Source organism: Parambassis ranga, chromosome 1 (assembly GCF_900634625.1).
Source record: "Parambassis ranga chromosome 1, fParRan2.1, whole genome shotgun sequence".
Classification (NCBI taxonomy): Eukaryota; Metazoa; Chordata; class Actinopteri; family Ambassidae; genus Parambassis; species Parambassis ranga.
In genome coordinates, this window is record NC_041022.1 from 10,735,802 (window position 1) to 10,756,945 (window position 21,144).

General features: G+C 41.0%; 2 protein-coding genes across 3 annotated transcripts; one reads left to right on the forward strand and one right to left on the reverse strand.

The window, feature by feature from the left end:
• Positions 1 to 2,380: 2,380 nt before the first annotated feature.
• gpr83 (G protein-coupled receptor 83) lies at positions 2,381 to 11,710 on the reverse strand. Its single transcript, XM_028414316.1, has 5 exons — positions 11,465 to 11,710; positions 10,228 to 10,353; positions 3,176 to 3,309; positions 2,508 to 3,098; positions 2,381 to 2,441 (listed from the first exon to the last, which is right to left on the reverse strand). The coding sequence occupies exons 1-5, from the start codon at positions 11,708 to 11,710 to the stop codon at positions 2,381 to 2,383; spliced, it is 1,158 nt and encodes a 385-aa protein (XP_028270117.1).
• Positions 11,711 to 15,196: 3,486 nt separating this feature from the next.
• On the forward strand, positions 15,197 to 20,679 carry ankrd49 (ankyrin repeat domain 49). 2 transcript variants are annotated; one of them, XM_028404867.1, is made up of 3 exons: positions 15,197 to 15,375; positions 16,822 to 17,049; positions 19,254 to 20,679. In XM_028404867.1, exons 2-3 carry the CDS (start codon positions 16,828 to 16,830, stop codon positions 19,728 to 19,730), a joined length of 699 nt encoding a protein of 232 aa, XP_028260668.1. In that variant the 5' UTR covers positions 15,197 to 15,375; positions 16,822 to 16,827; the 3' UTR covers positions 19,731 to 20,679. The 2 variants fall into 2 exon arrangements, with proteins under 2 accessions (XP_028260668.1, XP_028260660.1); XM_028404859.1 differs by having other exon boundaries at positions 16,825 to 17,049.
• Positions 20,680 to 21,144: the final 465 nt, after the last annotated feature.

Genomic DNA, 21,144 nt, shown 5'->3' on the forward strand with positions numbered 1-21,144 from the left:
AGCTATAAATGTATATTATTTTATCATCATTACCTTTTTTAATTTACATAAAACACAATGATGTTATTATTACCTCAGTATGTTTCACTGCCATTCACACTTTTACTGAACTGTCGATTGTCATGACAACAGGTCACAAAACTCTTCTATATATAAATATATATAAATACACTTTTGTCATTGCTGTTGTGATACCATGACATTGTACAATAATGGTGGAGATGACAAGCAGACAGAGTACATTATGTTCCCGTTGCGTCCAAAAACACATTTATATATTGATCGAGGGATCCTACCAGTACAAGTAAGCCTGTAAACACATGAAAAAAGGCCAGAACATTTGTACAGACACACAAATGGCAGTCTTTCACTTGAGTCTTTTGTGGTTCTGCCTTTGAAAAGAAGTCTCAGAAATTGTTGCACACATTCTTAAAAATGTCTGCAGAGACAGTGGGCTTATTCTTGTAACCTGAGATATAGACAGAAAAAGAAAATCTGCACTCAACAGCCATGCCTGAGCAGAGAATCCGCATGTCACGGCAAAAAAATCAGGCTTGTTGTTTGATCTGCAAGCTTTTTACAGTTGTTATAGGCCTACAGAATAAGGTGGAAAACTGGTATGTGAGTAGTTTATATGTCTTTAGCATGCAGAGCTCTCCAAGCTTTTTCTTATATTGGTAACTCCTATGGGCACATATTAAAATGCTGGTTCCTTTTTGTATAAAATCAACAATCAAAGATATTTTACTTACATTTTATCTGACTGAAATACGTATTTAAAAAGATGGTTGTATTCATTCTGCATGTGCTCTCGAAAATGTTAACCTGATGCCAAACAAAACACTTTCTGCTTCCTGAACGAATAAATAACTCACAGTTGTTATTTGCAATACATATTATATATATTATATATTCTTTCATTTCCTTTTGACCATCTGTCACCCCTGAGAAGATGTCATATGTGATGAATGTGTGATGAATCATCTCTATAATCTACATATAAATGGTATATGAGAGCTCTTGTGTTTGATAAATACAGTAAACATTCTACAGGGGAGTCACAGCTGCTTCTACCTGCTTTGATTTGGTTTGTGTGTGATAGTACTTTTCTGAATAGTCCAGAAATTGGCACTTGTCACTTGCTGCATTGGTCCATGTATCGGTTCTTAATCGTTGCCTTGAAGCTTGTAGCTGCATCCACACAGCAAGATGTTCGTTTTAGCACTTAGATACACTTAATTCCTGAATGACTGAGAGTCCTCACAGACATTTATAATCCCAGAGGCTTCCGAGCAAAGGTCACCAAGGGTCAACAGGATTTATTTATAAAGACAACATGGTGTTTTCTGCCATGTGAGTTTACATTGGATCCTTTTTACAAGCGAGCCTCCAGTGGCCTCTCACTGAACAGCAGTTTTTGGGACTTGTGGCTTCATTTTTCCAGCCATGGAGGTCCCAGCTGCAGGTTACCATCCTGCAGTGCTTCAACCCAGTCTGTCACCAGACGCTGTACTTCATGTGAACACTTTTTTAGCTGCAAAGTAAAATCATACATCTACATCATACAGCACAAAGCCCACCTACACAGGAGACAAACATGTACTCTAATGGTAGTATTTAACTGTGCCTGCTTTCAAATACTGCGCCAGGGACACCAAGGACACAACATGTCCTTTCTTTTTTCTGTGCACACTATAAATCCTCTGGGTAAATGATTTAATAGTATGGGCGGTGTAATAGGTTTGAAACAACATGCAGACACATGTGAAAAGATGATTGTATTTTTACTGGGTAAATAAACTACTGAAAATCTGGTCCATTGTGTGCAGAATGATTCACAAAAATTATAAAGACAGTTTCGGTGAGTAGATTCAGTTTTTTTGTTTTTTTTTTTTCATAGAAACATTTCACAGTTTTGTTTCCACAGTTTTTTCACAGAAATTATGAATGAGAATCAATTAACAATGCGACTGCCCTGTCTGTGAAGGTTGTTAAAAGACACACAGTTGTAGAAATCGATAACACAGCCAGACGTTTCAACATGATTTTTAGAATTCATGTCCTGTTGTGTGGCAATAAATGAGTCTTTCAGTTCGTTCAAATATCCTTCTGTATGCTAAAAATAAACCTTTTATTTTTCATGAGAATGAGAGTCCTTTAATATTCAATATTTCAAAAGTCCACATGAAAAAGATCAAAGCTCCAAATAGGGAATAGTTTCCCCAAAGGGAATAGAAGCCATGACCATGTAGTTGCAGTATTATGAGCCTTCTCCGCTCTATTAAAAAATCCTGTATTGGCCCAGCTAAACATCTCTCTGTGGATCAGGATGATATCCTCCAAACAATTAACAGCTCTCAATCAGAATAGCTGTCTCCAGTCAGCTCACTGCCACAATAGGCTCCACAGAGAGGATGTCAGTCCGCCCTGTTAAGGCCTGCCTTGCGGTGAAGAGCACATGTGCATCTTTCATGTTGTGGGACTGACTGGAGGAAGCGTTACTCCGCTGTAAGGAGGCCTGACCCGAGTGAGATAAAGCATGCCTCGGCCTCGAGGAATGGTTGCTATCAGGCCAAGCAGTTCTGTGACAGGGAGCGCATGCGACGGCAGGACGGCGCTCTGGCTCCAACCCGACCTCTGGCCTCCGTATCCTCCTGCACCTGTTGAAGAGGAGCCGGAGTTCCTGGCGGAATGTGGGGTTCAGGCAGCAGTAGATGAAAGGGTTGTAGCAGGTGGAGCTCATAGCCAGCCAGTGAAAGCAGAAGTACAGGGCGTTAGACGACTGGATAGCCTGACTGGACAGCAGCACCACATAACAGTTAAGGGGGAACCAGCAGACCGCAAATACTCCTACTACCACAAGCAACATGGCCAGCGTTCGCCGCCGCTTTCTTCTCTGGGTGGCGTGCTGAGCCGTTGTGGTGTCACCGATGGCATTGTGGCGCCACAGCCGATGGGCTACTGTGGTGTAGGAGGCGGTGATAATGAGGAGTGGAAGCATGTAAAGCAATATGAAGGTCAGGAGGTCAATGTACTGCCAATAAACGTCTGACGGCTCTGGGAAGTCTGGGACACACAGGCTCCGCTCCTTCTCGTTACTGGTGAGGATAAGAAAACAGATGAGAGAGTGGAATGTCTCAGTCACTAACTTCATTACACCTCTCCTCCTTATTACCTGTATGTAAAAGTCAGGAGCTTTTGGTAGATGGCATGTGGGAGGGAGAAGCAGCTGGCCATTATCCAGATAACAGTGACCCAAACACCTCCTTGTGCTGGAGACATGCGAGGTCTCAAAGGATGCAAAATCACCTGAGAAAAACACACAATACGGATCAACAGCAATAATCTCTGAAACATGTTTATCAGAGAGAACGATCATTTATTTAATTTATTGAATTTTTCATCCACTGTTAGTGCAGCCAGTGTATGTTATCTTTAAAGTGCTGTTTATTGACCTGCATAAGAAAACAACAACCTATTCTTACAAAAATGATTAAATGTTAGCAAGGGTGCACTTGTTCACTGTGAATGACACTTTTAATCACACTGCTGTACTGAAGGTACTGATTGTTCAAGCAACTGAGTCACAATCTTCTCGTTTCCCTGAGTATAATGAGAGAGAAGATTAACTCAAGCATAGTGCTCCTCTCCACAATAACAAGATCAAATACTTGATAAAAAAAAACACTTTCAGTTCATTAGATGTATTTTCTTTCTCAGCTGATTCCAAGATGTGTGATTAAAATTTAGCCAATCGGGTGAGAAGATTTGCCTTTATCTCAATAAATTATGATTCATTAAAAGAAGATACACAAAGAGAGTTAATGCTTTATTAGTCCCCCACAGGAGAAATTCACAAACAGGTGGTGAAAACTCTACGAGAGTCATTGTGAGTGTGTAAATAAGGCGACAATACTCAGGTTGTAGGCCACACAAATAGTCACTTATATTGTGCAACACCCAGCCATCCATTGTCTTAAGCTGTTCTGTCCTGTGCTACGGGGTCACTGAAGCCGCTCCCAGCAGTCAGTGGGCGAGAGGCTGGGACAAATTGCAAGTCTGTCACAGGGTGACCACACAGCCCCAGGCAAGAACATGCAGACTCCGCACAGAAAGGCTCCATAGGTAGAGATTCAAACCAGAAACCTGTGAAGGTCAGAGCTCTTCACCACCACCATTCAGCTAGCAGCAATCTATTTTTCAGTTTCAACAACCATCTCAACAACACAGTAATAGACTGACGTGCACCCTGTGAGTGGAGGAATTAATGGAAGCATGTGTGTGTTCACTGCCTTATCAATGTATGGTTGTGTCATACCAACAAGATGTGTTTCATAGCAATGCGTCTATTATATAAATCACTATTGCAAATGTACGAGTTAGTCCATCTGAAGTTTGTCACTTTAAGCTCAATGTTTCTCTCTTTAGGGTTCTATATTTTAACGAAATAAAGACAAAAAAAACAAAGCCACATCCTAAAGGCAGCCAGTTCAACATATGACAGACTGAAAAAAAGCGCAGGCACATGATGAAACTGGTTTCTGCACAAATGGAGCTGGCCTAGAATAAATGTTTTTTTTTTTTCTCATTACCGGTACATGGATGTAAATGCACCCTTTAATGCTGATGTCTTCAGGATTGTTCTAAAATGTGAAAAACACCAGCTTGGTCTTCTTGGATCAGTAAGTGTGTCCCAACATCTGACCCGTGCAATCATTGCTACACTGATGGAGAAAACACAGCTGACATTTTAAAATGCATTTCATTAAAAGATAAAGACGATTAACCAAAGGTTATAAAAAATGTTAGATTTGGTTCCAGTAGCACAAGTCTCATTAGAACAGTCATAACCGAAGTTACATTGTATCCATTCGGTGAAATGTTGACATCATTATCATCTTGTTGTTGTTCTAATAATTAATCGTGATCATTTGCATGATGATTGGCTCTCTATACGTCATGATGGACAACTATGTTTCCATTGCACTTCTGTGAGGCTGCACTGAATTCAGCTTACTGTAATGACGCATGGAGAGCACTCTATACAGCATATGTTCAACATTTACACATAAGTGTTCCAATATACAGGTTTATAGAGGTACTAGTAATGTCCCCGGAGGAGACAGTATATGAGACTGTCTTTGTTTTAAAAGCTGAAATATTTTAAGTGCTCCTGTTACATTTCCCTTTCAGTGTTCGGATGGGGATGTTATTACAGGAGCCAGTGGGAAACCTGTGATTTTTGACATACTGACAGTCTGCTGGTGTATTTTTTTCATCTCTGCTGTACCAGGCTGTCACTGATAAAACATGCTGAGTAGAAGCAGAGCATGGGGTGCTGTCTTACAGTGAATTTTCTGATATGCAGCTGGGCTTATTGATATTGTGGTCTGATGAGATCCCTCTCAAGTTTACAGCAGAATCTAGATAAGTTAGTAGTGGATGAGGGAATGTGTGATGGCTGTGCAAAGCCACACCGAATTATGGTAATTTTAGTTTCATTCTCTTTGCTTTAGTTTCACATTATTTGTGTTTGTTGTTTTGGCAGTGCACTGTGCTCTAAATGAGGTGCGCATTGAATTGTTATTGGTTATACGTAACGCCTTTTCTTTGTCTTTGACTTGTCATTACTTCCTGGGCTGAGAAGGGTGGGTGTAATGGTTTGATCAAGCCAATTTATATGTTCTCCTATTGTCTTAGTTGTTAGGTCTGTCTTCCTCATTCCTTTTGCCTTATTTTGAGTATGGTATATATTTTGTTGTCTTCTTTTAAGGGCACATTTGTTTGCTAGTTTGATTTATTCTTCATTCTTTGTAATTCAATTAGAATCTGTCTGAAGTCCCACTCTTTTTGAAGGTGAAAATGTGCACCTGTCCTCTTACTGCTCAGTCCCTGAGGGATTGACATAGATGAAGGTGGTTTGCACAAAGTGGTTTGGTTTGAGAGGAGTTGAGCTGCATGTTAACCTGCTCATAGTAGTTATATTATTCTGTTATATTCTGTTAGTCACTTTATTCTGGTATTTGATCAAGCATTCATTCACCTTGTTTGAGATACATAAGTTCTGAAGGGAATGATTGATAAGTTCATGGCCTCACACTTCTTTCCTACATTTACACTTAGTCCATTAGTCTTGGACAAGACAGATAATGTCACCTCTGTAAGGCTGTAGACCTTACAGATTTTTTTTTGATAGGGGTGAGCTCAGGTCTTATCCATGATGTCTGGTCATACAAACTGCATATTATCTCCTGGCATGTCCTAAAGCCACTTCCACTTCAGACCCAAGGTGACTCAATGAGCTGACACCGTGGACATTTGGAGTTTGTTGCGGATTATTTCAATAATATGTGCATGTATTAACCATGGCACTGTATGATGATTGGCTACATTTACCTCATCACCAGTTGGTGTTAATAAGACAACCTTGTAGGGCTAAAAAAAAAACCGGGATGATAATGGATTCTTCGAGGCAGCAGCATACAGAGCATGAGTACGTAGAAAAAAGCTGGGGAACATCAGAGAAAATTATGCAGCTCACAGAGTACTTGATCAGATTAGACTGACTGCTTCCCTTTTAGATGGCAGCCATCATAAAAGTATAATAGGGGAAAGAGCAGAAAAAAGGATGGAGACTGTGGAATTTGTCATGTGTGTGCTCGAGTAGATTTATTCATTTGTTGATGTTTAAGACTTTGAGCCTTGTGTCATTTTATTTTGCAGGAGAGAAGGTGCAGAACCAGAACCCAGCAGTGATGGCTGTCCTACAATGACATTCAGTACTAAAACACAAGCATTTTCCAGTCACAGCTGTGTCCCTTGCTTCTTTACCTGATAAGATAAAAGCCTTTATGTAAGCTGCATATTGACAGTCACCGGTGCATCCTACATGTCTGGTATCATGGGATGCTTACACAAGTGTGTATTATTTCATTCCACTTCACTGCAGTACAGCCTCTGCCTTCAAATTCAGCAGTCTGAAGCACAGATTCCACCGTGTGAGATGATTGTGATGGACACTAGTCTCCCACAATGCAATTTACTATAGGACTGGAGGGGTCATCACTGATGGTTAAAGAACAAACAAACATTGGTCATCTGTTGATAAAAAAAACTGTTACTTAGCGTTACTTTGTTTTACCCTCTGACGTCTGATTTACACCGGCTGCGTAACATAAACGTAGCAACAGCTGCTGTGAAACGCTTCCATTTTAGTTAGATAGTATTTACACCAGATGTGTAGATCAGAAGCGTCCTAGAAGCTCCGCCAAAGATACACACTGGTTCTATTTTGAAGCTGTGTAGTGCCCAAGGCGCGTCAATTTGCACCGAACAGATCAAGCGGGTGGAAGGTCAGGCAGCAGAACACCAGAGAGAATTTTTTAAACACCATGAGCGAACTCTCACTCGTTTAACACAGCAATTGGCAGAGAAACACAGCCACAGCCATGTATGAGGAGAGATTCATTTTGAAAGTAGAGTGACAGCATTTTAATTAATATAACATGCTTTTTAATCGACAACATCCGAAAGGAAAAGGCAGGGTGAGAAGCAGCAACTGTTTTCAGAGTGGAAGTTGGGAAGCTGCCCTGTATGTATGTGTGTTGATGGAGTAATCAGAGTTTTAAGTAATGTGCTCTGTAACCTAGCCTGATACATGTAGACAGGACATTAACCATTAGTTAAACAGGTAGATTACTACGTGATTTTGTGAATCTCACAGGAGCTTGTGACATACGCACTGATAACCGATACCTCAGATTGTCTGGTGGGGATTGATGTCGCACTGAAGACGCAACAAAAACACGGCCGCCGGTATAAATCCGAGGTTAGATCACAACAGAAACAGCAGTAGAGCGACAAACAGATACTTTTCTATACTGTTCACTGTGGTTTACACAAATCTATGGGGACTGGTGCGTATACAATTACTCTTAATTTGTTTTTCTGGCATCTCTTTGTGAAGGGTGACATCAATGAGGAAAGGAGCCCATTGTAGATGCTTCTGTAAAATGATCCAGTCTATACCTGCACGGTGGCCTTAGATGTAGCTGCTTATAATAAGCTGCAGCTTCTTGCGGTTAGAGCAGCGAGGAGAATAGGAGGGTGTTTTCACAGCTTTATTGTTGCTTTCAAATGCAGCTAAGTGTTGCTGAAAAATGTTCAATTTATCTTCTATTAAAAGGAGCATTATGATAGCACTTTAGATTTCCATTTCACAAACCCATCTTCAAAGAGCCTATCTAATCCCGAAATGTAAAATAATGGAGTAATTTTGAGTGCAGTGAAACAAATTTTCCTGCTTCGTGACAACCAGCATACGTCAAACTAAAAGATTTCAATTGGAATTGTGTTTAATGCCTGCAGCACCCGTTTTTCTGCTAATTGTTGTACTGTAACTCAGCAAGTTGGAAAATGAGATGGGAGTGACATTCATGACGGCAATGAAGCACGTCACAATAAAGCGATGGTGCCATGAGGGACTCCTGGGATGAAGCACAATGTTTTTGGGGGAAAAAACTATTTTGCAGACAAAAAGGATGATTTGTGTCAATGTGGATGAAACAATAGATTGAAATGGCTTCTTTAAGTGGGCTCTACTCTACTGCAGCAAAAACAGGCCAACCCTGGTTAGATGACCAAAACATGCATGATTGCACTGACATGCCATTACAGCAGAAAAGCTAAAGAGCCTTTTTTTATTAGCCCTTATTGTTCTCAGTGCTAAAATACATGTCTGAGCAGAAATGATGTCCTTCAATGCCTCCATCAGAGCTTCTTCACATCTCTGTACTTCTCTCTAGTTAATCATGCATTATGTAAGGCTGCTCAAGTAATGTTGTTTATTTGATTTTTTGGGAGACCAGAGCAAACAGGAATATACAACATTATTGATCTTAGAAGATAACATGTAATGTTCCGATAGCAGCCTGACATTTTAAGACATTGTTCTCCTCTTTGCTTTGTCTTTTGTTACAATTCAGGCAGATGTGAGCAGATGTGCACCAAATCTGTCCATGTCTTAATGTATAACATCTCTTTTGATTGGACTGCAGAGGTACTCTTTTGCTGGCTATTGATTAGATTAAATAATGAGATCCACACTAAACACACCTCATCGCACACCTCATCACACATCATATCACATCACATTGTCGCAGTTTTTAATATTATTAGGTTGTTTTTGAACAACTGAAATTAGATTTTAGTGCAGAGGTGGTTTCTATTCACGTGGCTGCTTGAAGCCTAACTTCATGCACCCACTTGTTGACTTTGCAGCTCTCTCTGCATTGTTTGAATTGTAAAATGAGGAGGAATTTTAATAGAATAGAAATGACACATATCCGTTGTCATCAGTTCATAAATGTAGCTCTCAGCGTAAGTTCAGTCATGAAGACTCTATTCCACATCATCCACCTCTTATCTCTATCCCCTTCCCTCTTCACCATCCTAGCACTCTCCTTCACTGCACTGCACTCCGTCTAGTGACCTCCCACATAGTCAGGTGTTTAATAGATGGCACCTCCCTCACCAATCAGCTGTCGATCTGTCCCTCTCCTGCCCAATCATAACGTAGCAAGAGATTTAAAAGTCTCTGTCTCTTCTCCAGCTGTCTCCCGATCGAATCCAGCAACCCTCCTCCACCCCAAGCACCTCCCCATCCTCGCAGTTCAAGGTCTCCCTTCTCCTGCTTCTACACCACCACCAGGTCTAGACCCGGGGGGGTCTTCGGATCAGTGGCCTCTCCGCTCGAGCTTTCCCCCCTTTCGGATGTGGTCCTCACGACGGGGTCTAGGACGCCAATGCACATTCACAATTATTGTATTAATAAATTCTTTCTCATTCAGTTCGCTGAGTCTCTCATGATTGAAATAGTGGTTATGCTTTTGCAGCATGGCATCCTTCACCTCTGTGTAAGTTAGCATGCCGAGTTATAATGTGTGTAGAGGAACATATATTGGCATGCAAAAAGGAGCCTGAATTGACACACCATTCCTATTCATGGATAAAAAAAATGTATTTTGCCTGTAAGCCTTTTAAATGTATTTAAAATCAACAAAGGTGGTCTGAAACTTTGAGGTCCTCTGACATTCATCTTTTATTCCCTTTATGCACATAGCACCAAGGCGCCAAGGAATGAATTCCTCTCAGGGACCAGAGGAGTGCTCCATGAATCACCGGAAATCGGAAAAATAAAACCGAGACACTTTCCGAGGACAGACAAACCTGACGGCGGTCCAGCGCGATGGCAGTGAGCGTGAGGGTGGACACGTGCAGCGAGCAGTACTGCACAAATCGACTGATGTGACACATTGTCCTTCCAAACACCCAGGTACTGTTCACAAAACGGACCTGAGAAAGAGCACACACACACGTCAGGTCAGGTCATGCATCAACTGAACGAGCTCATCTCACCCAGCCATCATTTCTCATCCAAGCGTAATGACCATTAGGTTCACCACTACATGTCTGAAGCATGTACCAGGGGTTATTAGAGACTGTGAATCTTCTCTCAGATGAAGCTCTGAGGGAAGTGGCCCCTCTCTCCTCACCTCTGTTACTGACTACACTTGGGCTGGCTACACACACACTAGAGGATTGTATACATGATTTGTGTCTTTAGGCTTGTCATGACTGATTATCTGTCCAAATCATTTTCAAGTGTTTGGTGTCAGTATGATTATTTTACTGCTCCTGTGTAAGTCAGAGCCGCCGCAGTCTTGAACAGTAAATATCAAATATTTACATCTCCTGGTTGGACAGCAGCTGCCACAATAAGTCAGTTAGATCAGAAAGACCAGGAAGTGTGACCAACCACAGCTGACAGCAACCAAAAATGTCAACACAACTTGGGGAACATGGAGTTTTATAAGTCCCCCCTAAGTCTTAGCTGAATCCAGTAGTGTGTGCCTTCATTCATTTAAAAATTGTCTCCAACATTTATAAAATCAGTTCAGATTTAAAACTCCTCTTGTGTGTAGCTGGCTTTATTCCACTCAATTCCATCCTGAGATCATGATTACAATATTTGTTTCTTCAAAGTCAGCCTGATATGGATGATGATGATGATTGATGAGTTTCTGAGTCTGGGAAGAAGGGTCAACACTATCTCAAACTCTGAACTATGTTTGGATCAAATCATGCCTTTTAGTAGCCTACAAAACATATATATTTGTTTTTCATTTTCATTTACTGTGCACATCTTTGACACCAACAGATGGCGCTAGACCTCCTTCTTTCTCTCGCTCTCTGTGGGAATTAGTCAATGCATCTGCCAAAATTTAAAGATCAAGTTTTTATTAAATAAGTGTATTTTGAGGTAGCCTAAATGTAAATTCCGAACAAATAGTCAGGGAACTTTGAAAACGGAGATTGCCTGACTATTTGAGTTGTAGGTTACTGTATTATAAATCACACACACGCACACACTCGCAGCAGTTTCCAAACAAACAGCTGATCTTACCAGAGTAAAAGGTGTATTAAGGACCGTGATGAAGATGTCAGCCACTGCAAGGTTCAAAATAAACAGACTGGTGGCGGACTGGGTGCGTTTGTTTTTGACCACCACATGGCACACCAGAGTGTTTCCGAACAGGGACACCACGATGATCAGAGAGTAGGCGGCCACGAGCAGCGCCTTCACGCCGCCGTCCTGTGACTCCCCTCTGCTGCTCTTTTTACTGGCCAAGGACCGCCAGTCCTCCAGCATCCCCTCATCAAAGTCCAGTAGAAAAAATCTAGAAGTGCGGTTTGTCAACTGCCCCGACACATTAAGTAGGCGCTCCGTGTAAGTGTAGATCCCCTCTCCCAGCAGTGAGGAGTCATTAAGTCGACGTCCCGCTGCTGCTGCCCTGTCAGGACTGCTCATCCAGAGGACCACCGACACCCAAACACACACTGCGCGCATTGTATCAGTCTGCGCCCGTTTCAGTGAATCAGCTGCGGGACTGTGAGCTGCTGCTGCTGCTGCTGCTGCTCCGCCACGGACACTGAGAGGTGGTGCAGAGGTGTGAAAGCATGAGCAACAAGTTGTGTGATGAGACTCGGCAGCGCAAAGGTGTGCTGGCGCGCGGGAGTGTGTGCGTGTGTGTAAGAGAGTGTGTGTGTGTGAGAGAGAGAGAGTCCACAGAAGTATGGAGCCCCAGGTGCTTGTTTGGTATTTGATGCTATGGTCTGCTGATGACACTGATGGTGATTTATTCCAAATTCAAGGGACGCTTTCACAGCATGGCTACCACAGTGTTCTACAGTGACATATCCCATCTGGTTTCTGCTTACATTATTTGTTTTTCCGTCAGGACAATGACCCCAAACACCTCCAGGCTAAGTACCAAGCTGCAGAGTGCTGTGTAAGATGACCTGGCAGAATCACAACCTAAACCCAAACAGAGAAGGTTTGGAATGAGTTGGACTGCACAGTGAAGGCAAAACAGCCAACAGGTGCTCAACAAGTCTGGAAATCTGTACAGGTGAAAGCTATTGTCAAGATTCCAAGCTGCTATCAGAGCAAAAGGCAGCTACCATTCGTGTACAATGTAGAAAATAATACAAATAAAGAAAAACCATTGGATGCACAGATGTGTCCAAAGTATAGTGGCCTGTAGTTAACATAGGAAAAGCAACACGGGTTACTCACTAGTAAGTAAACAGCAACAAGAGGACAAACTGAGAATCTTGTCATGACCTTTTACTTCAGAAAACTCTCATGAGAGGACTTTGAGATTGCTCCTGTAGTCGAGCATTACAAGAGATAAAACAGATATTTTTTCCAATGACAAATATGTCTGTCTACACACACATACACTTACACTTACTTATTTGACTTGCAACGATGACGGTGAGGTGAGGTGTGGTGACACACCTTACATGTCCACACATCCACTTGTTGTCCACTGCTTATTGATTAGCACTTAAGAAGATGTCTGTTTAGAAAATCAAATGCTGCTCCCTCCCCAGAGAGTCTGCAGGAGCTCAAATATGACCCATGTCTCATTCAAGTCGCAGACTGAACCGCTGGGATTTTTTTTGCAGACACACACCATCTAATTGGATTTAATTTGTCCAGGACACAGCTGCTTTCTGCCTTTTCTGTGATCAAGTGCTGTTGGATGAGGAAAATTCAGCCTATGGATGGATTCGCCTTCAGGCAGACGTGCATTTTTAATCCTTTAAATAAGGATTCAATTCAGCTTATGTAATAATTTAAAGTGCATGTCCCTTACCACCTGTCAGGGTTTATACAGTGGTGGATGGATCACTAGCAGCCTCAGGTTCAGCAGGAAGCTGCTCCTGATGAGTAACGTGGCACTTCAGCAGAGCCAGAGCTGTAAGTTCTTTTTCTTCATTAGCAAAACTACAAATTACATTAACCATAATGTGACAGCTGTGTAGAGAGGATGCAAACACATGGACAAAAAATTCTTTAGGTCCCTGGTGCAGAAAAGACTAATGGAGGGGTTATAAATGATGTGAGATTGCACAATTGTTCACAGTCAGCTGAATTCTCCTTCACCTTTTCTAAGTTCAAAAGGTTGTAATGCATCAATATTGCTCTGTACGTGGTGGAATTGGTGGCCCCCTAAGCTAGCAAGCACTCATGAGTCATTAGTCCTGACTCTTTTCCCCATTCATGGTTCTATGTGACTCAATATTGATACAGATCGCTGTGCTTTGTATATTGGCTGATATCAAATCTGATACCATCTCCTTTGCAGATTGCATGTAGCCATTGAACTTGTTGGTTTAGTGATCATGAATTATCTCCATATAGATTACACTTAAATTTGCTCCAACATCCAATCTACTGTCATGATGTAACACATTAATTAATGCAGCCCTGTTTTTTAACTGCAGAACCCAAAGGGTGTTTCACCACAAAGGAGCTGCAATGTTGAGCCCAAATGGTGTTTTTCAATCACAGGAACTACCAAAACTATTCAACCATTACAGGTCTGAGTTGTTTTGCAAAGTAATATTAACAATTTCCAGGGTTATGTCACTCAGCCAGAAGCCTCTATAAATCCTGCAAAGGCTTGACAACTAAGCACATATATGAAATATGCTGCGGTATGCTGCTCTGGGAACAGGTGGCTGCAATCAAGGAATGAATAGAACGAGCCATGACAGGACTTGAATAATTTGTGCACTCATGCATAAAGGAAAAATACAAAGAGAATTTTTTTTTATTTCAAATCATGTATCGCTTGTGTTTTAAGAACTGAAGGCTGTCACAATTTGTAATGGAAGAAAAGGAATTTTTAAAATTAAATGTTCCTTGAATCTTTTTAACTTCACAAGTTTAGCTAGAAAGTAGAAACATATTAATAACCAAAGGAAAGGATTATCTACGACAGACACTTGCCGGCTTGCTACAAACTGTGGAAAATAAGAACATGATTTGAATAATAAAATGGTTTACTTAAGAGTCCCGGATTCACTGCAGACATGGCCATTAGTTACAATTTATGCCACGTCTTTTAAAGAATTAATAAACTGTTTGACATACACATTGATTATGACTTTGCATAATTGTTTGTTATAAAGGAAGTAGAAAGTGTGAAGTCACACCATAGTCTCAGATTGACCTGCATGTGTATGCACATTGAGTACTGCACACAAAAATACATGAATGACACAGAGCTCCTAAAATATGATTTTGTTGTCACTTTTCTGACAAAAATGAAACAAGTAAAGCCAGGCAGTCTATCCACCTGATGCTAATGCATTCTAATTCTGTCTAATTAGAGCCTGAGCCTGTGCCTGTGTTCCCTTTCTCTTTATTTGCTGGATTTAACTATGCACCATACAAATCCTCTCACCCCCTTCAGCAGAGGGTGTTTTTTAACCGTACAGTGGGCATGTGTTGTAAATGTATGCACTCACATTAATAGCTTGATGTGATAATTTTAAGTCTATACAGCAGATTATGTATTATAAGTATTATCTTACAAGTATATATGCGTGTCAAAAGACATCCACAAATAGTTAACATGGTAACTGCAAATCCAACCGATTAGCTCAATGCAAACAATGGCCGATAGGTGACATATCATGCGGAAGCAGCTTCCAAGCAGGCAACATTTAAATCAATGAAGAAGTAAACGGCGGCGGGGGCTTGTGGGTAATGTCGTCTTTTAAAGGTCTATCGCTCTCGTGCTAAATTCGTAAGCAACTACATATCCCATGAGTCTCGCTACACATGTTTGGTTTGTTTAACTTCGGGGAGAGCGTATTTTATCCGCTTCCAGTCATTAACGCCGTTAAATCTTCTTGTTTCTGAAAAACGCACGTTTTAAATATGTAGCTGTTAGCATCGTTTGCACCGTAAATGGCCCACTGACCTCAGCCTTCGTAACTGCACCCAAAACTGTACAGGTATTTTATCCTACATGTCTGTGGTATGCACTGTCATATTTGATATATGTATATACAGTTTTATAGTGAATTTACAAATTATTCGTTAAATGCTACGCTACTACAACAACCTGTTATGTTTATTTTTGATATCGTCATATTGTGGTGTGGTTGACGGAAGTAAAAGACGCGCTTGTTATCTGGTTAGCTATTAGCACAGGAAACAAACACTACAACAGGGTGGTGCTGCAGGGGTTATACACTGGATCTGGATCTTTGTAACTGTACAGGAGTCGTTTAAGGAAGAATGCAAAAATGCTAACATGTGCAGGGAATTTGTGTTCGTATTAAACCAAAAACAGCAATACAAACAGGCCATTCTGGGATAAATTCATTACAAAATAAACTAAAATAAAATACCTGAACCAAAGTGAAGGATGTTGTTAGATGTTTAATTGCCAGTGTGTGAACATGTTGTCTAAACCTGCATGCCACACTTGCTAATGTTAATCTCCTAAACTAGTTTAGATTACATAATCGGGCATGAATAAAAGGTCCTGACTGCAGTTCACTTAACCACTGTCTTCACATTCATATATTTAGAACCTTAAATCAGGGTCCTTATGCAGTGTGGAGAAAAGAAAAGGGAGTGTGTAAAATATACTTTTGGTGTTTCCAGATTGTCAGATGAAATATTCTGTATTTTAAAAGACAGAAGCAGAACATTTGGTGCAGGCAGCCAGCACAGACAAAATATCCAACACTGTGAGAGCACAGCAGCAGCACAGTGATGGAATCCAATCAGTATTTGTATAAAACTGACAATGCATTCATGCTTACTGAATCTACCACAATTACATAAATACTCATTACATGAGAAAACGGTCCAGACAGTATGTAGAGTAATTATGTGTCTCCTCTTGAAGCGTGAACATATTCAGTTCTAAACAGTAAAACAATTACAGAACATAATTACACAAGCATCTGTCCAAATTCAATTATTTAAACGAATGGAAAATAAAACAGTATTTGTCCGAACAAGTCCAGCAGTCGGGTGTGTTTCTGTTTACGTGAGTCTTCTGACAGGCATGTGCATAACCATCTTCTTCTCATAAATAAGCTCCACAGTACCTGGACTGTTAATAAACATTTTTCTGGTCGTATTTATGTGACGAATGCCAACTGGCTGGAAGAAATACCCTGAGGCAGTTCAGTTTTTAGGGATTTCAGTTTTACACAGCGCTCTGGTTGGAACACCTTAATGAGCAGACTGCATTGATCAGCGATACATGGTGCCCACGGCACTACTTCTATACATGAGCAACAACATTCCTCTGATTGTTTAGATGAACAATGTTACACTAATTGATGATTATTATTGCAACACATTGCCTTTTTGTGCATCTCAATCCCTTTGGTGAGTGTATTCTAGCATGTCTAATCTGTCGTCTTTTTCTTTGATAAAAGCAGCCAATGATGGAGTTTCCTGAAGATTTCAACCAGCTTGAACTCCTGGACACACATGGACACCTAATCCCCCGAGGGGCCAGCAGCCTCTGGGCTGGAAGCAAGGATGCTGAGGAAGAAGAGGAGGCAGAGGAGGGTGACCGCAGTGAGGAGTGGTATCTAGAAAAGGAGAAAGCTCTCAAAAGTCAACCACAGGAGCTCCTTCTGTGGGCGGCAGAAAAAAATCGTGTAAGTTCTTTTTTTTTTCTTGTTGTTTACCAATATCCCAGGGTTATATAAATCCAAGGGTTTGGATAATTGTAACAGTATCAATGTAGTATCTCATGCAGGTCAAACTGTTTCTCAAGGTTCAATTTTGTATAGTAGCTGTAGTTTTTTTATGCTGCTATGTCTCAAAGCCTTCAACTCTATGAACTTTTAGCTAGAAAAACATTCTTTTTCTCTAGTCTCTGTCATACTGTCATAATGGGACATATTCATGTTCAGTTATATCTGCTTATTCCTCTAGTCTTGTCTTCCTTCTCATTATTTTTCCTTTTTGTGCAATAACTGTTAAATATGTAAACTGTTTATAATGTATATATCTTTTATTGGTAGCCTATTTTATATTGTATATATCTTTTTCCTAACTTATCCCTTGCTGTCTGTATGCTGTTGCAAAAATGCAATTTCCCCATTGTGGGACTAATAAAGGTTTCTTAATCTTAATCTTAATCTTAAAAATTTCAGTGGGATCTGCAGCACTGACTGCGAATTTATTAAAGCTTAAAGTGCAGATGTGTCCATTACTGTGACAAATCTGATTGTTTTACAACCCCCTAATGACTAGTTTAAGCAAGCAGCCAGGCATCACTGAGGCAATAGTGAACATGCATGCTTAATTTACATTCTGTAGATATAGGAGCAAGCCCATGGACACACACAAAAACAAGAAAAGGCCTCAAAAAGCAGTGTAATAAGAACACCCAGCTGTACCGGGTGTTGGCTAACAGTTTTGTTGGGTTTTTTTCTTTGAGTGTGATTTATGAAAAAATGTCATCATGAATAAGCTGTAATCATTTCTTACTTTTCAATAACAAGGACACATGTGCTTTGTTCATTTCGATTAGTTCCTATACTTAGTGTCTTGCATTGTACATTGCCATTTTTTAAACAACACACACAATTATAGATACTTAATTGATCCCTGAGGGGAAATATGAAAGAATGTTGAGTTCATCGGCCCCTCCGTTCCCTTATGCAGCCGGCCATCTTCTTCTTCTTCTGTTCTTCTTCCCTTGCCATTGTTGCCTTATCTGTCTGCTCAGGGCTAACATGCTGTGTTTCTGTGTAGTTCTCAGAGACAATTTCGATTATTTAAATCAAATTTAACTGAAATTGAAGTTGTTGTTTTTTTTAACACAAAACAAGCCAGAAGTGGAAAAAACCCATTATAAGGCACTGTGACTGGCAGTAAGGTCAACATTTAACTCTTAATGAACACAAGATTTAGTGAAAATGGAAAAATGTGACTTTGCATATGGCAAGGCAATGAATGACAAAGAGGGAAACAGAGCATGGATGCTTTTTATACACTCTAAAACTAAGCTCTGAAAAACAATGCAGCCTGAGGACAATTAAACTAATTAAAAGTGAAGCTTAATCATCACAGTTAATTGTTTCCCTTTCTTCAATCAATCTTTTCTTTTTTGAACTTATACTGGCTAAGTGTTGTGCATCACTAACATAACTCACATTCAGCAGAAGCCTCTTACCAAGTCTGTTGTTGCTTTCTGTGTTCAGTAGGGCACCTTAACCTGACCACCTCATGATATATTATATAGTATATCACTGCTCTCTGCCATAGGTTGAAGTATATGCCTCACTGCGGGGTGTTCTAAATAACCTGTGCAGCTGTAAGCTTAACTCTGCAAGAGACCATGATTCAGTCTTTTTTATAACATTAGAATTGGCGCTCTGCTGATTTTACAAGTGCAGCGCAGTTTACTTGTCTCTTCATCCACGGAAACTTCATCCACGCAAACCTTTGCATAGCAACAGGCATAACATTATGTGAGCACTTCATGAAGTTCTGACCTTTTACATTTAGACTGAGCAGTATTGATGTGTTTGTGTGTGCATTAGTCTTTTCTAGAATGCTTCATCTTTAAATCCTACTGAAGAACTTTCCTGATGTTGAGGAAAGATTTAATTTATTGGATTTCCTCAGCATTGTCACAACACATACAAGGAAAGAAGCCAGGTATTTCAGACACCTGTTTGACAATGTGCTATGTCTGTTGAGTGGGGGACTTTACTTAGAAGGAACTTGAGAAACAACATGTTATGTTAGTCATGTTTTTTTTTACCAGTGTCTTTTTCAGCTCTGTAGTATGGATTGAGATCACCTATAAAATTTCAGATGTCGCCTTTGTCATTTTCTGACTTTTCAGCTTTCAACAGTCCACGGTTTGTTAACTGCTGACCCCTCACTGGTGCACAGCTGTGATGAAGATGGTTACAGTCCACTGCACCGTGCAGCATACAGTGGCCATGTTGAAGTTGTTTCTGCTCTACTTGCCAACGGCTCCATGGTCAACCCTCGTACTGTTGATGGCTGGACGCCCCTTCACAGTGCTTGTCGCTGGAACCGTGTCACTGTGGTGAGTCATCTCCTGCAGCACGGAGCTGACCTAAATGCCCAGACTAATGGCGGGCTCACGCCGCTGCACCTGGCCGCTTCCTGCACCAGCTCCTCAAAAGCAGACTCTGCACACACCTTGGAGCTGCTCCTCTCTCAGCGACACCTGAAGCCGGGTCTCCGCAGCAGCAGTGGGGAGACAGCCGGCGAGGTGGCCCGACGAAGTGGACCACATCATTTTCTCTTTGAAATGGTTGAAGACTGTGTCAGTGTGGTACCGACTGCATGAAAAAAACCTCTATGATCCTGTTAAAAAACAAAAGGTGCTAGAGAGGCTGCCTTCTTCTTCACAAGCTTGGTCTGTTCTGTCCTGGCATGTCAAGCACCCACTTGAGCTTGGTGGATGGTGAAGAATAGAGGCTGGAGACAGGAGGGACATAAAAATTCAAATTGTGCATATTTTGTATGTGTTGCTGTTCATGGATATATTTTCTATTAAGCATCACAATAAATGACTGTCATATCTAATAGCAACAGTTCTTAGTCTGACATTTCTTGTAATTACACTTCCTTATATCACAACCCGTCTCTCTGAGCTACTGATGCACACTGGTTCAGGGACTGACGACATTGCTGGGTACCCATTTTACAAAATTTTTTGACCGCTATGAAAAGACTTTGCCTTGGGATTTCCTTTAATTGCTTGCCAATTGCTTGTGTGACATTCTTAAAGCAAACATTAAGAAACAGACGTCACAGCTAGAATCCCTCTCAAGTGTTTAGATTTCTGCATCAATGTATTTGTCATATAATAATAAGTAATAATTGTACTGTGTCATATGTGACCCCTGTCATTCAATCACTCAGGTTAGCCTCAGAGGAGAAAGGGGAATCTGTTGCCTCAGATCCACACACACACACACACACACAGACAGACAGACAGCCCTTATTTTGAGACTTGACTAATAACCTTCAGCTTGAGCCACCCACTCACATAATGGTTTGCATTCATGCTCTGACATGCTCAGATAGATATGAGAAATTGCCATTTCCAATCATAAAGGCAAAAATTATGCTACGATGTTAACAGTTTGACAGGCAGCATTTACCTTGTGATGCTGCTGGAGTTTGAAAGTGTTCATGAGATTATTAACCCTCTCATTTCCAATGTGCCAGACTTAAGTCCTTGTGTCTAAACTCTCGGTGGTTCAGACCGATTTGTGAGTATGAGTATAAGAGGGGAGACCTTGAACTGCATGGATCGGGAGGTGCTTGGGGTGGAGGAGGGTTGCCAGATTTGATCAAGAGACAGCTGGAGATGAGACAGAGGCTTTTAAATTTCTTGCAACGCTATGATTGGGCAAGAGAGGGATGGATCAACAGCTGATTGGTGAGGGAGATGCCATCTATTAAACACCTGACTATGTGCGAGGTCACTAGAGGGAGTGCAGCGCAGTGAAAGAGAGTGCAAGGATGGTGAAGAGGGAAAGGGAAGCAGATAGAGATAAGAGGTGGGTGATGTGAAATAGAGTCTTCATGACTGAACTTACGTGAGAGCTACATGTGTAGGTTCACTTTTTATGGACTAAGTTCATTAAAATATCAGCCAAGTACCCAGCTGAAAGCATCCGTTCTTTCTAAAACTGTTTACAAGGACAAGCTCCAGATAAACCGCCTGTGGGTATTTAAGAGGAATAGACCTG